Source organism: Aspergillus undulatus (assembly GCF_047715775.1).
Source record: "Aspergillus undulatus strain CBS 261.88 unplaced genomic scaffold BDV17scaffold_66, whole genome shotgun sequence".
In the NCBI taxonomy this organism is placed as follows: domain Eukaryota; kingdom Fungi; phylum Ascomycota; class Eurotiomycetes; order Eurotiales; family Aspergillaceae; genus Aspergillus; species Aspergillus undulatus.
The window spans coordinates 134,290-148,664 of NW_027396670.1; the positions used below are offsets into that span (position 1 = coordinate 134,290).

Here is a 14,375-nt window from a genome sequence, read left to right on the forward strand (position 1 = left end):
GCGGGCCGAGCTGTATGTGCTGCCTGAGGCTATAAGGCATGCTGCAAGCAGAGTGAACTCACTTGAAAAGCAGTTCAACTTCGCAGCGCCACCTCGTCAGCTCCCTACACTCTTCTGTTGAGCTCCATGTCACATGCGGCCGTTATATTGATGCCATCGTCGATCAGAGCTAAGTGATTGGACCTCAAAGACGAGCTTCACAACTGTTCTCCTCGGCAGCGACCCTCTACTGGTGCAAAGTGGGTGGCGAGCTTCGCGTGATCGACCGCTCTTTGAGGACCGCTGCCCGCATGACTCTCACTCCTCCCCCTCATTCTCCAACCATTCGTCTTTCCACTACAAGTATGTCCGCTGGTCGTCGACAGCTGAAGTCTTCGCTCGTTGCAGGCTCTGATCCGATTTCAGGGGGCGACCGTTGTCGCACTCCCGATTTAGATGTGAGTTGTACCTCTTGCACTTGGGGTCGCTAACCAACGGCGCATAGAGAACGCGTGTTTCATAGGATAAACCTGGAGATTGTTTCATAATATCTTTGGTTACACCGCATATACCCTTTCGATTTCGAGCTCTCGCCCGTTCTTCGTCTTGCCCTTGTTCTTTCACGTGACGATGGCGACGTCCGAAGAGCAAGCAGCTTCGGCAACGGGACAACAGCAGGAAGTTGGCGGGACCCGGCCACAATCAGATCGGCGCTGGTTCACAAGGATCTTTGATTTCGGCTCACCTGGAGGCTCCGGTTCGGAGGCGGAGGACATGGACTATCGCCCTAGGGCAACGTTGGGTATTTTGAGTGATCGGGAAACCGATGAAGTACCTGGTAAGACGGGCGTGCCGCATCCTCGAGGTTTGCTAACTTCTCAGGTACTGTTCTGCTACTATCTTCGAACCGCAATGAGCCCTTGGGCTTGAGACACCAGCCCCATCGTACATCCGCATCATCACTGCCTGTTCCGTACCCCCCGTCCAGATCTTCTTCACGTGCCTCCGCACCGCCCACGAAAAAGACTGCCAATGGACAGATTGTGCTAGAGCCACAACCGGACGACTCGAGAAATGATCCTTTAAACTGGCCAGTCTGGCGACGCGATGCTGCTTTGATCTCGCTCGGCTTCTACTGCCTAATGGGAGGCGGCATGACACCCGTCCTTGCCGCTGGTTTTCATCAGGTCGCGACAGACTACAACGTGGATACTCAAAAGGTAGCATACACCACAGGGCTATATATGCTCGGCTTGGGTATCGGATCAGTAGTCATGTCTCCAACCGCGATTCTCTGGGGAAAGCGTCCAGTTTACATACTAGGCGCGACATTGTTCATTATATCTGCCGTGTGGTGCGCATTGTCACCCAATTACCCTAGTCTGGTACTGGCTCGGATCTTCCAAGGCATTGCGGTAAGCCCAGTCGAGTGTTTACCCTCAGCTACCATTGCGGAGATCTACTTCTTGCATGAGAGGGCGTATCGCGTTGGTATATATACACTACTTCTCCTTGGTGGTAAAAACCTCGTTCCTCTGGTCAGCGCGGCCATCATCGAGAGTTTGAGCTGGCGCTGGGTATTTTGGATTGTCGCAATTATTGTCGGTGCCTGTCTAATATCAATTATTTTCTTCCTACCGGAGACGTTCTGGGATCGCACCCCACGACCTCGTCGGCACCGCAAGCGCCCTGACTTCTATAGAAGCGTGTCAGACATGGTGACACACGGACTCCACCGAGGTCGTGCTACCGATACCCGCGACACAAATATACTATCAGAAAATATTCCCGACGCTGCCGCTCACAAACGAATCAAAAAGGGTCACGTGGGTTTCATAGATGACGCCGAACACGATAATCCAAACCAAGAGAAGCAGGAATCTCCCGAGGGGCCGGAAGTCATCTCTGAAGCCCACATGACCAACTGGCCAAGTCGACCTGCGGATGGTTCATCAGACCATGAAAAGCCAACTCCTCCCTCCAACAACACCGCCCACTCGTCCGATATTGAAGCTGGACGGTTGCCCTCGCGATCACCCGCACGAAGTGAATCGGCCGAGCCGGCTGCTGGGCTAAGCGTGCAGTATACGAATCGACTTCGAGAGCAGTCGGAGATCCCCTATACGCGCTACTTGCGGATCTGGAACGGACGAATCTCGCAGGATCGTTGGCTACGGGTGGCTGTGCGCCCATTTATCCTGTTCTCATACCCCGCAGTATTATGGTCTGCTGTGGTATATGCACTATCAGTCGGATGGCTTATAGTCTTGTCGGAGCTTGTCTCTCACATCTACCAGGGCAGCGGAACGTATAACTTTACTTCTCTTCAGCTTGGACTGGTATATATATCTCCGTTTGTGGGCGGCTTGCTAGGGACCGCGGTGGCAGGTAAGATCTCTGATATCATCGTCCGATACCTCACAAGGCGCAACGGCGGGGTTTATGAGCCCGAGTTTCGTCTTGTAATGGCGATTCCGATTGCCGTCTCGACGACAATCGGGCTTATGGGATTTGGCTGGAGTGCCCAGGAACGGGATGCTTGGATTGTCCCCACTATATTCTTTGGCTTGGTGTCGTTCGGATGTTGTCTCGGGAGTACTACTTCCATCACCTTTTGTGTCGACAGCTACCGTCAGTACGCTGGGGAGGCTTTGGTGACGCTAAATTGGAGCAAGAGTACGTCATGCCCACTATAATACAATTCAGGAGGCTAACGTGGTATAGACGTCTTTCACGGATTGATATTCTCCCTATTCGTCGTCGACTGGATGGAGGCTGATGGGGCACGACTCCTCTTCGTGGCCTTGGGTGTCATCCAGCTTGGGCTGCTCCTTTTCTCCATCCCGATGTACATTTACGGCAAGCGAGCTCGCATGTGGACGGTGCGAAAGCGATTCATGGAAAGGTTCTAGATTTTCTGTATATTTTGAAGCTGTTTTGGATCGTCTAGTACCTACTGGGGCCGGAAGTATATAGAACGCACTATCCGGAATGTGGATAGATTAGAACGTGGGGGACAGATGATCAATGACATTGTTCTAGAACAATCAGACAAATAGTCCTCAGATGATCGGGGGTAGCCTGGGACTGAGTCCGATCTGGCTAATGCGCCATGATGCGGGGCATAAGTCATGATCCCTCCTGCCAGTCAAAATGTTAAGGTTGGTTAGATAAGCAGCCAAGTGGGCCAGCGGAAATAGAGCCGTCAATCAGAGTGCAGCAAGCGCAGGGGGTCGGCCGAAGAGCAGGCGAAGACGGTCTAGCCCCGTCGTCAAAACCGGTTGTGCCAATCTGGCGTGCTCAAGTCTCGCATCCCTCTCGATCGGATCAGGTTGGATACCTCAAGACTCTCAGTCTTATTGTCCAAGAGGCCAAGCCTGCTGCTGTGTCAGACTCAGATCACCGCCGGCGATGCAATCCCAAGCAGTGGCTGTGGGGAGACCAGCAGAGCCAACGCTCCCTGTCGCTTGCCACAACTGGCGGCTGCATTCCCAGCTCGTTTCCAAGTTTTGGAAATGAGAGGCCGCGCATCCATGATCCACGATTGGCCTCCGAGTCCGTGTAGCTGCATGAATCCTTCGAGGTTTGACCCGGCTGCGAACCTGTTTCAGATTTTTGACTCTTGCAACCATCTCCCACCAAGTTCCCTCTTCCCGTTGCTGTCCCTCCACATCTCACCGTCTAAACACAGCATCATTAAAGCGAAGGCTTGACTGCTAGCCTCCAGCATGAAGCATCGATAAATAGTTTGCTTTCTCCTCTGGTCAGCAACCGCGCCCCTCTCGTTCCCGCATTTGACGATCATGGCCTCGTCGCGCGCGATACAGCAAGATCACATCGAGGGTCGCCGGACCCGTGAGCTGTATCGCTACTTCCAACCCGAACGCCTTTTTCCTCCAGATAGCGACTCGGACTGCGCACCTTTGCCCGTTCCTCCCGCTGGGGAGTCGATATTCGCCAGCCCACCTTCACCGACATTATCTGCTCAACTCAGCCTACCTCCTTCTGGTCTTCTTCCGGAGCCACTCATTCTCGGGGAATACAATGCGACCTTGACTTCCTTTGCGCAGCTTGCGGCGTTACGTCTCAATGTGGAACGCGTTCTTATAAGGTACGTTTGGAGGCAGTCCGCTCCGTTAACAGTCCTTGCCGCCATTGTTTTAACACATTGCTTAATAACCTAGTGTCTCGGACCGATCGTCTCAGTTCATTATCGCCCAGAGTTCAAGATCCCTGCTCGGTGGAAAAAGGCGATATGAGGTTCATGAAAGCGGGATGTGGGATGGCTGTCACACGCTTTCCACAGCTGCCTGGACAATGTGCAGAGTGAGCCTTCGCTCTTCAATCTATATAATTTATTAACAGACCCGTTGCACAGAATACCCTAAACCTACCACCATCGAACAAAGCACGAAGCGAGTGTCATTTCCTCGAAATCAATGATTTGAGCCAGGATAGCCGCTACAAAAACCTCCCCTTTGTCAAAGACGACCCGCATTTTCGATTTTATGCCGGAACACCTTTGACTACAGAAGCTCACAACATAAACATCGGCTGCTTTTTTATCTTGGACACGAAACCACACAATGGCCTCACCGAGGAAGAGAAGGAAATCCTGAGCTCTGTCTCGGTCCTGACTATGAACTTTTTGAATGTGAGCCGACAAGCTTCCGAAGGACGGCGTGCCGCTCGACTGTCCCGAGGCCTCAGCTACTTTGTCGAGGGTAGTTCGAGTTTTGTGGATGCCGCTCCTCCTTCAATTGCAGGCAGCTTATCCGCTTTACCAAGTACGCCTCCTTCGTCTGCTCCAAGAGCCAATCATCTATCAGTGCGCTCCACCGATAGTTTTGAAATACCTTTAAGGAGATCGCACAGCAATGATGCTCGGTCGCTCAGCTCAGTGCGCTCCTCTGGCTCACCAGCGCCCCTTCCTGAATGGTGGTCTGGTAGTCAGCACAGAGACCTCGAAGGGTTGGACCAATCCGATGGCAACTGCTGGGCTTTTAGGAGAGCGGCAAATTTATTGCGTGAAAGCCTAGAGGTGGATGCGGACGGCGGTGTTGTCTTTCTCGAGGTCGGCAACGCCCCAGCAGCCGACGTCGAATCGGGCAGCGACTATACAGCAGAGAACGCGAGTCCGGCCTCAGTTTTGGCCATGTCCACAAGCGAAGAGCCGTTTGCGCCTGCTCCCGGGTCAACGTTAGCTTCTCCGGCGGCGGACCTCGATATTGTGTTCCTTCAGCAGCTTTTGCGCCGATACAGCAAAGGAAAACTTTGGTCTTTCCACCGCGATGGTAGTGTTTCAAGTTCCGACGACGAAAAGACCAAGTCCACACGAAGCCGCTCCCAATACGTTAAGACGCCGGAACTGGCAAAGGGCGGGCCCAAGAGATGGAGAGCCATCGAGAATTCGTTACTGAACACCTATTTCCCCAATGCAACTCAAGTGCTTTTTGTCCCGCTTTGGAATGCCGCAAGTTCTCAGTGGTTTGCAGGATGTTTTTGTTGGGTTACAGAGGAGACGAAGGTCTTCAGCCCATCTGTTGAGCTTAGCTCAGTCATGGGCTTTGGGTCATCCATCATGGTGGAGCATAGCCGACTTGAATCTTTGATTTCAGATCGGCAGAAAGGCGATTTCATTGGCAGCATTTCGTATGTCCTCATTCCTCATAGTGATTTTGCTAATGGATTTCAGGCATGAACTTCGCAGTCCGTTACATGGCATATTGGCAGCAGCCGAGTTCCTGAGTGGCACGAACTTGGACGAGTTCCAGGGCTCTCTTTTGGAAACTATTAATGCATGCGGCCGGACGCTGTTGGATACAATGAATCAGGTCCTTGATTTCAGCAAAATTGTTTCGTTAGAGAGGAAATCTCGACAGCTTAAGCAGAGGAACAAGCAATTGGAGGTTAAAAGTCAGGTCTCGGTTGGTCTGGACACGTTTGTGCCAGCCGATATCGCTCTTCTTGCTGAGGAAGTAGTGGAAGGCGTGTGTCTTGGACACGCGTACGGCCAAAAATCATCCTTTAATCCAATTAGCCCCACTACAAACAAGCCAGGAGTCAGTCGCGTCAATTATCCCGGCTCCGAAAAGAACGTTGACGTGATTGTCGACGTCGCTCAGAATAATTGGTCCTACCACACTCAACCTGGGGCGTTACGGCGGATCATCATGAACTTGTTCGGGAATGCTATGAAGTACACCGAGGCTGGCCGGGTCTGTCTCTGTCTCGAGGCCACCGAACCTTCTGACGGACGCCGTAATCAGCCTGCCCGAGATTTTGTAACTTTGACGGTATCTGACACTGGCAAAGGCATATCTGAGGAGTTTCTTCGCGGTCGGTTGTATACCCCTTTCGCCCAGGAAGACTCGCTCGCTGTGGGAACAGGGCTTGGACTGTCAATTGTTCGGAGTCTGGTCAAAGCTATGGGTGGTAGTATCAATATACAAAGCCGCCCAAGGGCAGGAACGACCGTAAAGGTTGTCTTGCCTCTTGTACGCCCTGAGGATGAGAATGATGTAATCGAGACCACCATGACCGATTTGCAGGTACTCCAGTCGACACCAGAGAAAGAGTCCACGAACGATTGTGACATCCTTCGCCAGAGTTATGCCAACAAGCGAGCCGCGGTTCTTGGAATGTCATCTTCTGATGTGAAAACGCATTCCATGTGGGCCGTTGTTTCAAAGTACCTGACAAATTGGTACGGCCTCGAGCTGGTTTCGTGGTCGCTTGATTCACCTGCCGACATTGTTATAGCGGACGAGCAACTACTGGCTAGTCAAAAGCCGCCTCCCTTTACCACACCTCCGCCGCCTCTTATTATAATTTGCAGCAGATCCATTGATTATCAAAATGCACGGTCTCAGTGGTCCTCCTTGGCTGATATAGTCAGCATCATCACTCGGCCCTGCGGCCCACATAAGCTGGCGCGTACCATCCAGAGGTGCTTTGACAATCGGAATGGCACTACTGTAAATCAGCACCAGCTCGAATCATCGGAGCTTCCTGTTCGAACAAAGACGACGCCTTTGGCCGAGGATGCGGTTGCCATATCCAATGAAAAATTGAGAAGTTCGGAAATTTTGAGCAACGCTCCAAGTGACACCCCCGACCTGATGGATGCCACAGGCTCAACCACGCCGGGGACTATGGGCTCAACACCCTCGCAAATAGGATCGGAAATAGCCGACCCTATATCTACCGCCACTCCGACATCACCGCTGCAAGTCTTGCCTAGAACAGAACCCGCAGGCAAACAGGAGCGCCATCCAAGAGTTCTCGTGGTTGATGACAACTCGATAAACCTCAGTCTAATGCTCACCTTCATGAAGAAGCGTGAAACTGCAGTCCTTGACTCTGCCGAGAACGGGCAGCTTGCGGTTGACGCTGTTGAACGAAATCGTCAGGGATATGATTTGATTTTCATGGGTGCGTTCTCTACCCAAAAGCCATAGTTCGTGGCTAACCAATATCGAACAGACATTTCCATGCCAGTCATGAACGGCTTCGAAGCTACTCGCGCCATTCGTGCCATTGAAAAGGAGCGCGGCTCAGAACTGTCTGCCCCAGCGACCATTATTGCGCTCACTGGTTTGAGCAGTTCACGCGACGAGTCTGAAGCCCTCGCTTCTGGTCTTGACCTCTTCTTGACGAAACCGGTCTCCTTCAAGGAAGTTTCCATGTTACTTGATGAATGGAAGGCGAAAGCCGCTTAGCGAACGTCGACTTTCATCGATACTCTTGAGAGCATCTCAATGTTTGACTGCACTACATCACGACACATCTGCACCAGCAATGTGTGCTTCATAGGACATGATTTCGATTTCAATCTGTTGAAGGTGGCTTATCTTTCGTCTTCTATTAGCAACTACGGATTGTTTGGGTTGGGTCCATGGGTGTTTCCGCGGCGGTTGTTTGGATTTCGGGTCTTCTTCACGTTCTGGTGCTCCTTTCGATGGTTCCTATTTTTTTTTTTGACGGGGTTGTTCCGTGTATATGATTGTTCGAGTGATACCCCTGTTTAAATATGAGGACATGATTTTGAAGAAAAATACAAGATACTTGTCATTTGACGATGACATAGACTTTCTTGAGGGATACTGGGACCTTGCCTACTAGCTTGCCTACTAGCATTGCGCGTGCCGCCTCGCGTACGTACTGCTGCGCCTGGTCAGACGGAAAGATATCTTGAGTGTAGTCCTGGGTTCACGGCTTATGTCAAGATGGACGCCAGGGCCAGCCTCCGAAGGCGGTGCCTGAGTTTCACTGAAGAGCTTGCCCGAAGAAAGTCTGCAAGAGAACAGCAGGCCTCAAGTGGAAGAGCGTGGGACTGACCGCAAGCGGCAGGGGCACACGTGACCTCGAGGCTGCCCCTTTGCGGCCGGAAAATAGGTAGAGGTGCGGGCGGGTGTCCAGCCTTCAGCCCATCAAGCAGCGTCACTCTTTCCGTCTTCCTTTCCACCTCCTTTTCCTGCTCATTTCCTCTTCTTTTCTTCTCTTTCGGTGGCCTGAGGGCTCATGTTCGAGTTTCTTAACGTATCTCATTCTTCATTTTTACCTTAATATTCGCTCCTTAGCTCCTTATCCTTCCCTGCGCTCGATGCCGTCGTGGCCTCAGATTTGAACACTTGTCGTCGACCCTCGATCTCAACCAAACCATCGATCAGATTCTTATTCGTCCTGACGTCTTACATAATTCTAATTTCGCCTTCAATCACTCGGATAATCGGAGTCATTCTTACGGCCCTCGTTTTACTCGAGTCGCAATCTACAACCCTTGTAATAATGAAGCTCCGCATTTCATCGTCCGTTATCCTCCTTCTGTTGCCTGCGATTACCACCACGCTTGCGGATGAATCCTCTGACGCAAAAGACGTTGCTGTTGCGGGACGGGACACTACCGGAGCGACAGCAGCAGCTCCAGATATTGACGAAATCGCTGCCAAAACGTCTTTCAAAGGAACGCAGGGCGCCCCCATTGACGGCAAGGACGGCAGACCCCATGCAGGCCCGTGGGTAGAAACAAGCGCGGAGCGAGATCGCAAGAACACCGATGTTGTGACTGGGAAGACAAATACCGAGCCTGCGTATTATTTAGATACCAACGAAAAATCGATCCCCTCCTCGAACAATGGTGTTATGGACGACCGCAACAGGGCAGCTCCAAAGGCAGGAACCCGTGGTACAGAAGCTGGCGTGTCTGGGAAGTCCACAGGAAACACTTATACCGGCGACAAATCTCTGGATAGCCCCAAGGCGGCACCTCCGCTACCGCACAGTGAAGAACAGAAACTCCCGGCCACGGGAGAAGATAGCAGCGCGAAGGGCACAAAAGGCTCTAGCACCGACTCGACTCTTGGTGTGCTCGAGGTACCCTCCTTCTTCCTCCCCCCTTGCCTGAATTGACCCTCGCTAACACATTACAAGAAGCCTGCAGATCTGCCGAACACACCTCACGACTTGCCCCTTCCCAAGTCGCCCACCACCGGCAAGTCTAGTCCGGTCGGTCTCGGCAAAGATGGTTCCTCGACGACTATTGGCGACGAACTTCCAGAAGGGGAGAGGGACGCTTTCCATTCCCTTCTCTTCTCTTTCACCATGATCGTGGTTTCTGAGATTGGCGACAAGACATTCCTTGTCGCTGCTCTTATGGCAATGAGGCACCCACGGCTCCTCGTCTTCTCTGCAGCATTCTCCGCACTGATTGGCATGACTGTGGTTTCCGCCGTCCTAGGCCATGCTGTGCCCACTCTGATTCCAAAGACGTTCACGAAATTCTTGGCCGCTGTTTTGTTCTTCGTGTTCGGCGCAAAGATGCTGAAAGAAGGACGCGAAATGTCGCCTGACGAGGGCGTCGGTGAGGAGATGAGGGAAGTTGAACAGGAGCTGGAAGAGAAAGAGCATGAGCAGCTCCGTATGAGCCGCCGCCGATCGTCTGTAACGCCTCACGCTTTGGAATCCGGAAGACTGGGACGCAAACCTCGCTCTTCTGCCAATCGTCTTCCTTCGCCTCCTGAAAGCTTATCTTCATCTTCCTCTCGCGGCTCGTCTCCTCGACCTAGTCAACGATGGAATGATCTTCTTGCTGGCATGAACAACCTCTTCTCCCTTCTCCTCAGTCCCGCATGGGTGCAAACCTTTGTTATGACCTTCCTTGGAGAATGGGGTGATCGCAGCCAAATTGCGACCATTGCGATGGCCGCCGGACAAGATTACTGGTTTGTGACCGTCGGTGCAATTACCGGACACGGTCTCTGCACTGCAGCAGCGGTCATTGGTGGCAGTGCCATTGCTGGTAAGGTCAGCATGCGCGTCGGTATGTATCACTCTTTACTCTCACAGATATAGCTAACCTTACTGCAGTAACGCTCGGCGGCGCTGTGGCTTTCTTGGTTTTCGGTGCTATTTATCTCCTGGAGGCGTTTTTCTAGAGTCGGTCATATCGGTCAATCGTAACCTGTCAAATAAAGGTAGAAATGTAAAATACGGAATTAAGAGCTCTGGCGAGGCATTACAGTCCACTTATCTCGTAGAGATTTGTCTAAGACAATGCTGACGTCTACATCAGGCCTGAATTCGCAACCAGATGATTCTGCGCCTGGCCAGTAAGTGATGTTTCATGCAATGTATCCTACAGCACATGGCTGTCAGAACAGGCGATGCCTACGTGGTTCAGCTTTCAACTCTGGCAAAGCCTTATTTTCAGTGCGCGTTATGGTCAGGGAGTGTTCGATCAGGAAGTGTTCGTAGTTCGCGTATCGGATATATAGCGCGGAGACTGTCTCTGTCAGCTCCTGCTTCAACGAGTTTCCAAACTCAAATCACGCAAACCAGAGTAAAGTTATAATACCGAGTTTCTGCGAGTTTCCCATATACTATATACTCCCATATTGTTTCACATGACTCACTGTATCGAGAACTTCAGGGTTAGGGTTAGGGTTGGGCATGATTGGCTCAAACCCTTAACCCCAACCCTATTTATTCGCGGCCAGAGCTTTGCGCCAAGAGGGAAAAAGCAGCAAAAGGTTTGGCTAGCCGCCGCCTTTTCTCTCCACCTCAATGCCCCTGAACTTGCCATCTTCCACTCTCGACTCTCCATCGACTCTCCATCGACGAGGAGGTGTTTCCATCGCGGAACCATCCAAACTCGCAGCTATCTTATCGACTCCGGCCCATACATCTACTGTATACTCCTTTACCGCCCAATTCTATATCATGATGCGGCGGTTGCGTTCTGAGTCGTGGACACGAGCAGATCTCTCCAAGTCGCAGTCTCCGAGTCGCAGGCGTATTACGAGGAGCCAAAGCCGAGAGATCGAAGAGGACCAACCCAGTCAAAATGAAATCAGCTCAAGAGGCCGGAATACACGTGAGCTGAGCAAGGGTATGTGAAGCTTTGTTGCCTTCTTTGCGTGGTTTGTTTACGCGATCTGCTTCCCGACCGGGATATCTGCCTCAGGCACCAGTTTTGCTTGACAAGCGCCCTACTTCAGATCCACTCTACCTTCAATTACTTCTCTGTCTTCACAATTGCTCATTCCCTCTTCCTGTCAAATTCTAATAATACAACGTGGACAGCACTCGCCCCGGTCGTGGAGGAATCCCCATCTAGAACTCCGCAGAAACCGGCCGGCCGCTATGGGCGTTCAGTCGTCATCCCAGATTCTCCTGAAGATGTCGCGAACATTTCGGGGACAACTATTCTCCCGTCAGAACCGGAGTCAGAGCTTGATCCAGAGATGATGCTCGAAGCACTTCCTGATCTCCAGCGAACCGGAAAGAGTGTACTGGATTTCCTCGCTCCTACTACAGCCAGTCCGGTGCAGATTGTGAATAAAGCCAAGCTGCTCAGTGACCCGAAGAATACCCAGAGCAGACGCCTGCGTCGATTGTTGGCAAACCTTGATCGTGATGTTAAGCTCTTCAGCAGCGATATCTACATCGACGCTGCGGGCATTGGTCGTAAATTCGCCTCCGTCATCGCGGGCAAACGTGGGCATTTTACTGACTGGAGCCCAATCCCGATTATACAATCGGCGAACTGTGCACGCTTTGCCCTTGAGGTCCTCTTGGCCGGGACCAGTATGAACTCACAGAGGCAAGCTATTCGATCCGTCGAGAGGCTGTTTCCCACGCCTTTCCTCCTTAGCCTCAATGAAGAGGGAAATAGACCCGGCGAGAGCGCATTGGAGAAAGAGACATTTGAGCTCGCTCTGGAAATTCGTAAGCAGTCGTTGATTCTGCTATTAGACGACAAGCAGGGGGACCCTGACTTCAATCCTAAGAATGCCGTCAAGCTGTGCTTTTTCACAGGGCTGTCCCGCCAATCGCCGCCACGAGGATTCAACTTGCCGAGTCTCGGTGGGCTTGATGGCGCTCTTCCACCTCGATACCGCGACACCATCCAGGAAGTCTACAATGACATCCTCGTGTCAGAACAGGACGGGATCTTTGACGTAGACGAGCTTCGAGCCTCCTACCTCTGGAAACGATTTGTCTTGAAGGCCGCGCATTGGCTCCGCAGAAGGACAGAAGAAATTCATACCGAGCTGCAAACCTGTGCGAGCGCACAAGATGTTCACGACGCTTATTTTGCCTCAAAGCACCCTAGTTTTGCTAGTACATTGGGAGGCTCAGAAGCAGAACCAGTGGGTGTTGAACCCGAAGCAACGGAGCAGCAGCAACAGCCTATCTCAGAGCCATCTGGTGCGCCTGTGCCAGCCGCTCAAACAGACACAGAGCGGAGACGGTCCTCCAAGCCGTAAGTGGTGTTCAACTCAATTCAAATTAATTCTAACTCCTCACAGTTCCTATTTGAATGCTACCTCAATGCAACGCATTCTACAAAGACAAGAGCGTCTTCGCTCCGGATCCGAGACGTCAGATAATCGCCGACAGTCTGATATTGCCCTAGTCTCGCGAGCAGTAAACGAGCAGTCCGATGCCGATCGTCGCCAGACTATCTCGGCATTACCCCCTAGCCAGCCTGTTCAACAGGCTGCACCTCGTGAGATCCTGCAGTCTTTCGAGGACGCATCACTCACACTTATACCCGATGAACCGAACGTCAGTATCGAAGATTCACAGCTCGCCATCGGCGATGATAGCACTCAAATCGAGCAGTCCCACAGCCCTCCTACTATTCGTAGAAGGCCAGCGCCTTGGCATCGACCCCATAACAATGGCCTCCTGCCGACAACGAGCCAACCTGCCCAGGCCTCGCAACAAATGGAATCGAGTCAAATACTGGCGTTGATCAATGAAAGACCATTCGCGCAGCCGGCCGCTAGTCCTAGCCGCAATCCCGCTGCACGATTTATTGACCGTCAACAACATGCTGCGCGAATCTCGCCGATCAGTAACAGCGACTCGCAGGGCGCTGTCGGGCGTGTCGAAGAGCGTGTGTCTCGAAAACGCGCACGACAATCAACTGAGAGCATCTCTGATGGTGGTAGTGACATTTTCGACTGCGATAGCCGCTCGGTGGATGTTGGCAGTCGACGAGCAAAGAAGCCTGCCGAAACTCAATCAAGGAGCAAGCGGCCGCGGTTGGAAGGGTTGGAGTCTCGCCGCGATTCAAATGCTGTTACTCAAAACAACGTCATTCAAGACAATGTCGACCCTGAGTCTCCACACCCGCGCCGCTCACGGTCATCAGTGCTTTCGCCCGTGCCAACCACCACGAAATATAAATCTACCTCAAAAAGGCTCTGGACGGAAGCCGAGGACAATAGGCTCATACATCTGATGAGAGAGCACGGTCCTTCTTGGTCACGTCTAGAAAGTCAAAACCTGGCTAGGGCGCCGCAGGAAGGCGAAGTGCGACTCGAGGGGCGGGATCAGGTGGCCTTGAAAGACAGAGCGAGGAATATGAAAATCGCCTGTTATCGGTACGTTATACCCTTTTTACTTTTGAAGACTTTCACTGACGGTCATGCTTTAGGGAGGGGCGGCCAATTCCTGAGTATCTCCGGCCGGTGGGCTTGAAAGCAGCTGATAGGGAGAAGCTGAGGGCGCGCGGGATAGTTCTCCTACCCGAGGACGACAAATGATAGACCCTTCAGCTGTTTCCAACATCGTCATCACGCATTGGACTATGTGTTTTTGGTTTTGGCTCCTTGAGTGTATTTTGTGTCGTTGTTTCAGCAATTGGATACCCGGTCTCGTTGGCGTTATTACTTAATTTACGTATCCATTTCTATGCTTATATATACGACGGACTTCCTGGAGCCATGATCCATTAATCGATGAAGGCAAACGATTGTGGTATCTTGAGAAGAATAATAAACTGCCGTGCTCCCTAGAACTAGTAGGTAGGCAGATGAATGATTGGTAGAGAATGAGAATGTAAATCGACCACTCACGACCAATATGTCCTATACTCCCCTTGG

The 14,375-nt window shown here is 52.0% G+C and overlaps 4 protein-coding genes across 4 annotated transcripts; all 4 read left to right on the plus strand.

The window, feature by feature from the left end:
• The first annotated feature begins 122 nt into the window (after positions 1 to 122).
• On the plus strand, positions 123 to 3,030 carry BDV17DRAFT_274331 (putative MFS transporter). Its single transcript, XM_073759115.1, has 4 exons — positions 123 to 437; positions 485 to 817; positions 862 to 2,655; positions 2,704 to 3,030. The coding sequence occupies exons 2-4, from the start codon at positions 610 to 612 to the stop codon at positions 2,889 to 2,891; spliced, it is 2,190 nt and encodes a 729-aa protein (XP_073611408.1). The 5' UTR covers positions 123 to 437; positions 485 to 609; the 3' UTR covers positions 2,892 to 3,030.
• A 610-nt stretch (positions 3,031 to 3,640) lies between these two features.
• On the plus strand, positions 3,641 to 8,402 carry BDV17DRAFT_209351 (putative sensor histidine kinase/response regulator). Its single transcript, XM_073755399.1, has 5 exons — positions 3,641 to 4,090; positions 4,164 to 4,305; positions 4,358 to 5,631; positions 5,675 to 7,413; positions 7,465 to 8,402. Exons 1-5 carry the CDS (start codon positions 3,783 to 3,785, stop codon positions 7,698 to 7,700), a joined length of 3,699 nt encoding a protein of 1,232 aa, XP_073611409.1. The 5' UTR covers positions 3,641 to 3,782; the 3' UTR covers positions 7,701 to 8,402.
• A 367-nt stretch (positions 8,403 to 8,769) lies between these two features.
• BDV17DRAFT_295344 (TMEM165/GDT1 family protein) lies at positions 8,770 to 10,415 on the plus strand (the record flags this gene model as incomplete). Its single annotated transcript, XM_073763042.1, has 3 exons — positions 8,770 to 9,354; positions 9,412 to 10,300; positions 10,348 to 10,415. The coding sequence occupies 3 exons, from the start codon at positions 8,770 to 8,772 to the stop codon at positions 10,413 to 10,415; spliced, it is 1,542 nt and encodes a 513-aa protein (XP_073611410.1).
• A 665-nt stretch (positions 10,416 to 11,080) lies between these two features.
• On the plus strand, positions 11,081 to 14,282 carry BDV17DRAFT_209437 (uncharacterized protein). The gene is made up of 4 exons (XM_073755401.1): positions 11,081 to 11,368; positions 11,563 to 12,745; positions 12,792 to 13,874; positions 13,928 to 14,282. The coding sequence occupies exons 1-4, from the start codon at positions 11,200 to 11,202 to the stop codon at positions 14,034 to 14,036; spliced, it is 2,544 nt and encodes an 847-aa protein (XP_073611411.1). The 5' UTR covers positions 11,081 to 11,199; the 3' UTR covers positions 14,037 to 14,282.
• Positions 14,283 to 14,375: the final 93 nt, after the last annotated feature.

What these genes read in the sequence shown, in the direction of transcription:
- BDV17DRAFT_274331 (XM_073759115.1), top strand. Translation starts at nt 610, where the DNA reads ATGGCGACGTCCGAAGAGCAAGCAGCTTCGGCAACGGGACAACAGCAG. An exon ending in GGAAACCGATGAAGTACCTG is followed by an intron (nt 818 to 861) that starts GTAAGACGGGCG and finishes CTAACTTCTCAG; the next exon opens with GTACTGTTCTGCTACTATCT. An exon ending in GACGCTAAATTGGAGCAAGA is followed by an intron (nt 2,656 to 2,703) that starts GTACGTCATGCC and finishes AACGTGGTATAG; the next exon opens with ACGTCTTTCACGGATTGATA.
- BDV17DRAFT_209351 (XM_073755399.1), top strand. Translation starts at nt 3,783, where the DNA reads ATGGCCTCGTCGCGCGCGATACAGCAAGATCACATCGAGGGTCGCCGG. An exon ending in GATTTCATTGGCAGCATTTC is followed by an intron (nt 5,632 to 5,674) that starts GTATGTCCTCAT and finishes AATGGATTTCAG; the next exon opens with GCATGAACTTCGCAGTCCGT. An exon ending in ATATGATTTGATTTTCATGG is followed by an intron (nt 7,414 to 7,464) that starts GTGCGTTCTCTA and finishes AATATCGAACAG; the next exon opens with ACATTTCCATGCCAGTCATG.
- BDV17DRAFT_209437 (XM_073755401.1), top strand. Translation starts at nt 11,200, where the DNA reads ATGATGCGGCGGTTGCGTTCTGAGTCGTGGACACGAGCAGATCTCTCC. An exon ending in TACACGTGAGCTGAGCAAGG is followed by an intron (nt 11,369 to 11,562) that starts GTATGTGAAGCT and finishes CAACGTGGACAG; the next exon opens with CACTCGCCCCGGTCGTGGAG. An exon ending in ATGAAAATCGCCTGTTATCG is followed by an intron (nt 13,875 to 13,927) that starts GTACGTTATACC and finishes GTCATGCTTTAG; the next exon opens with GGAGGGGCGGCCAATTCCTG.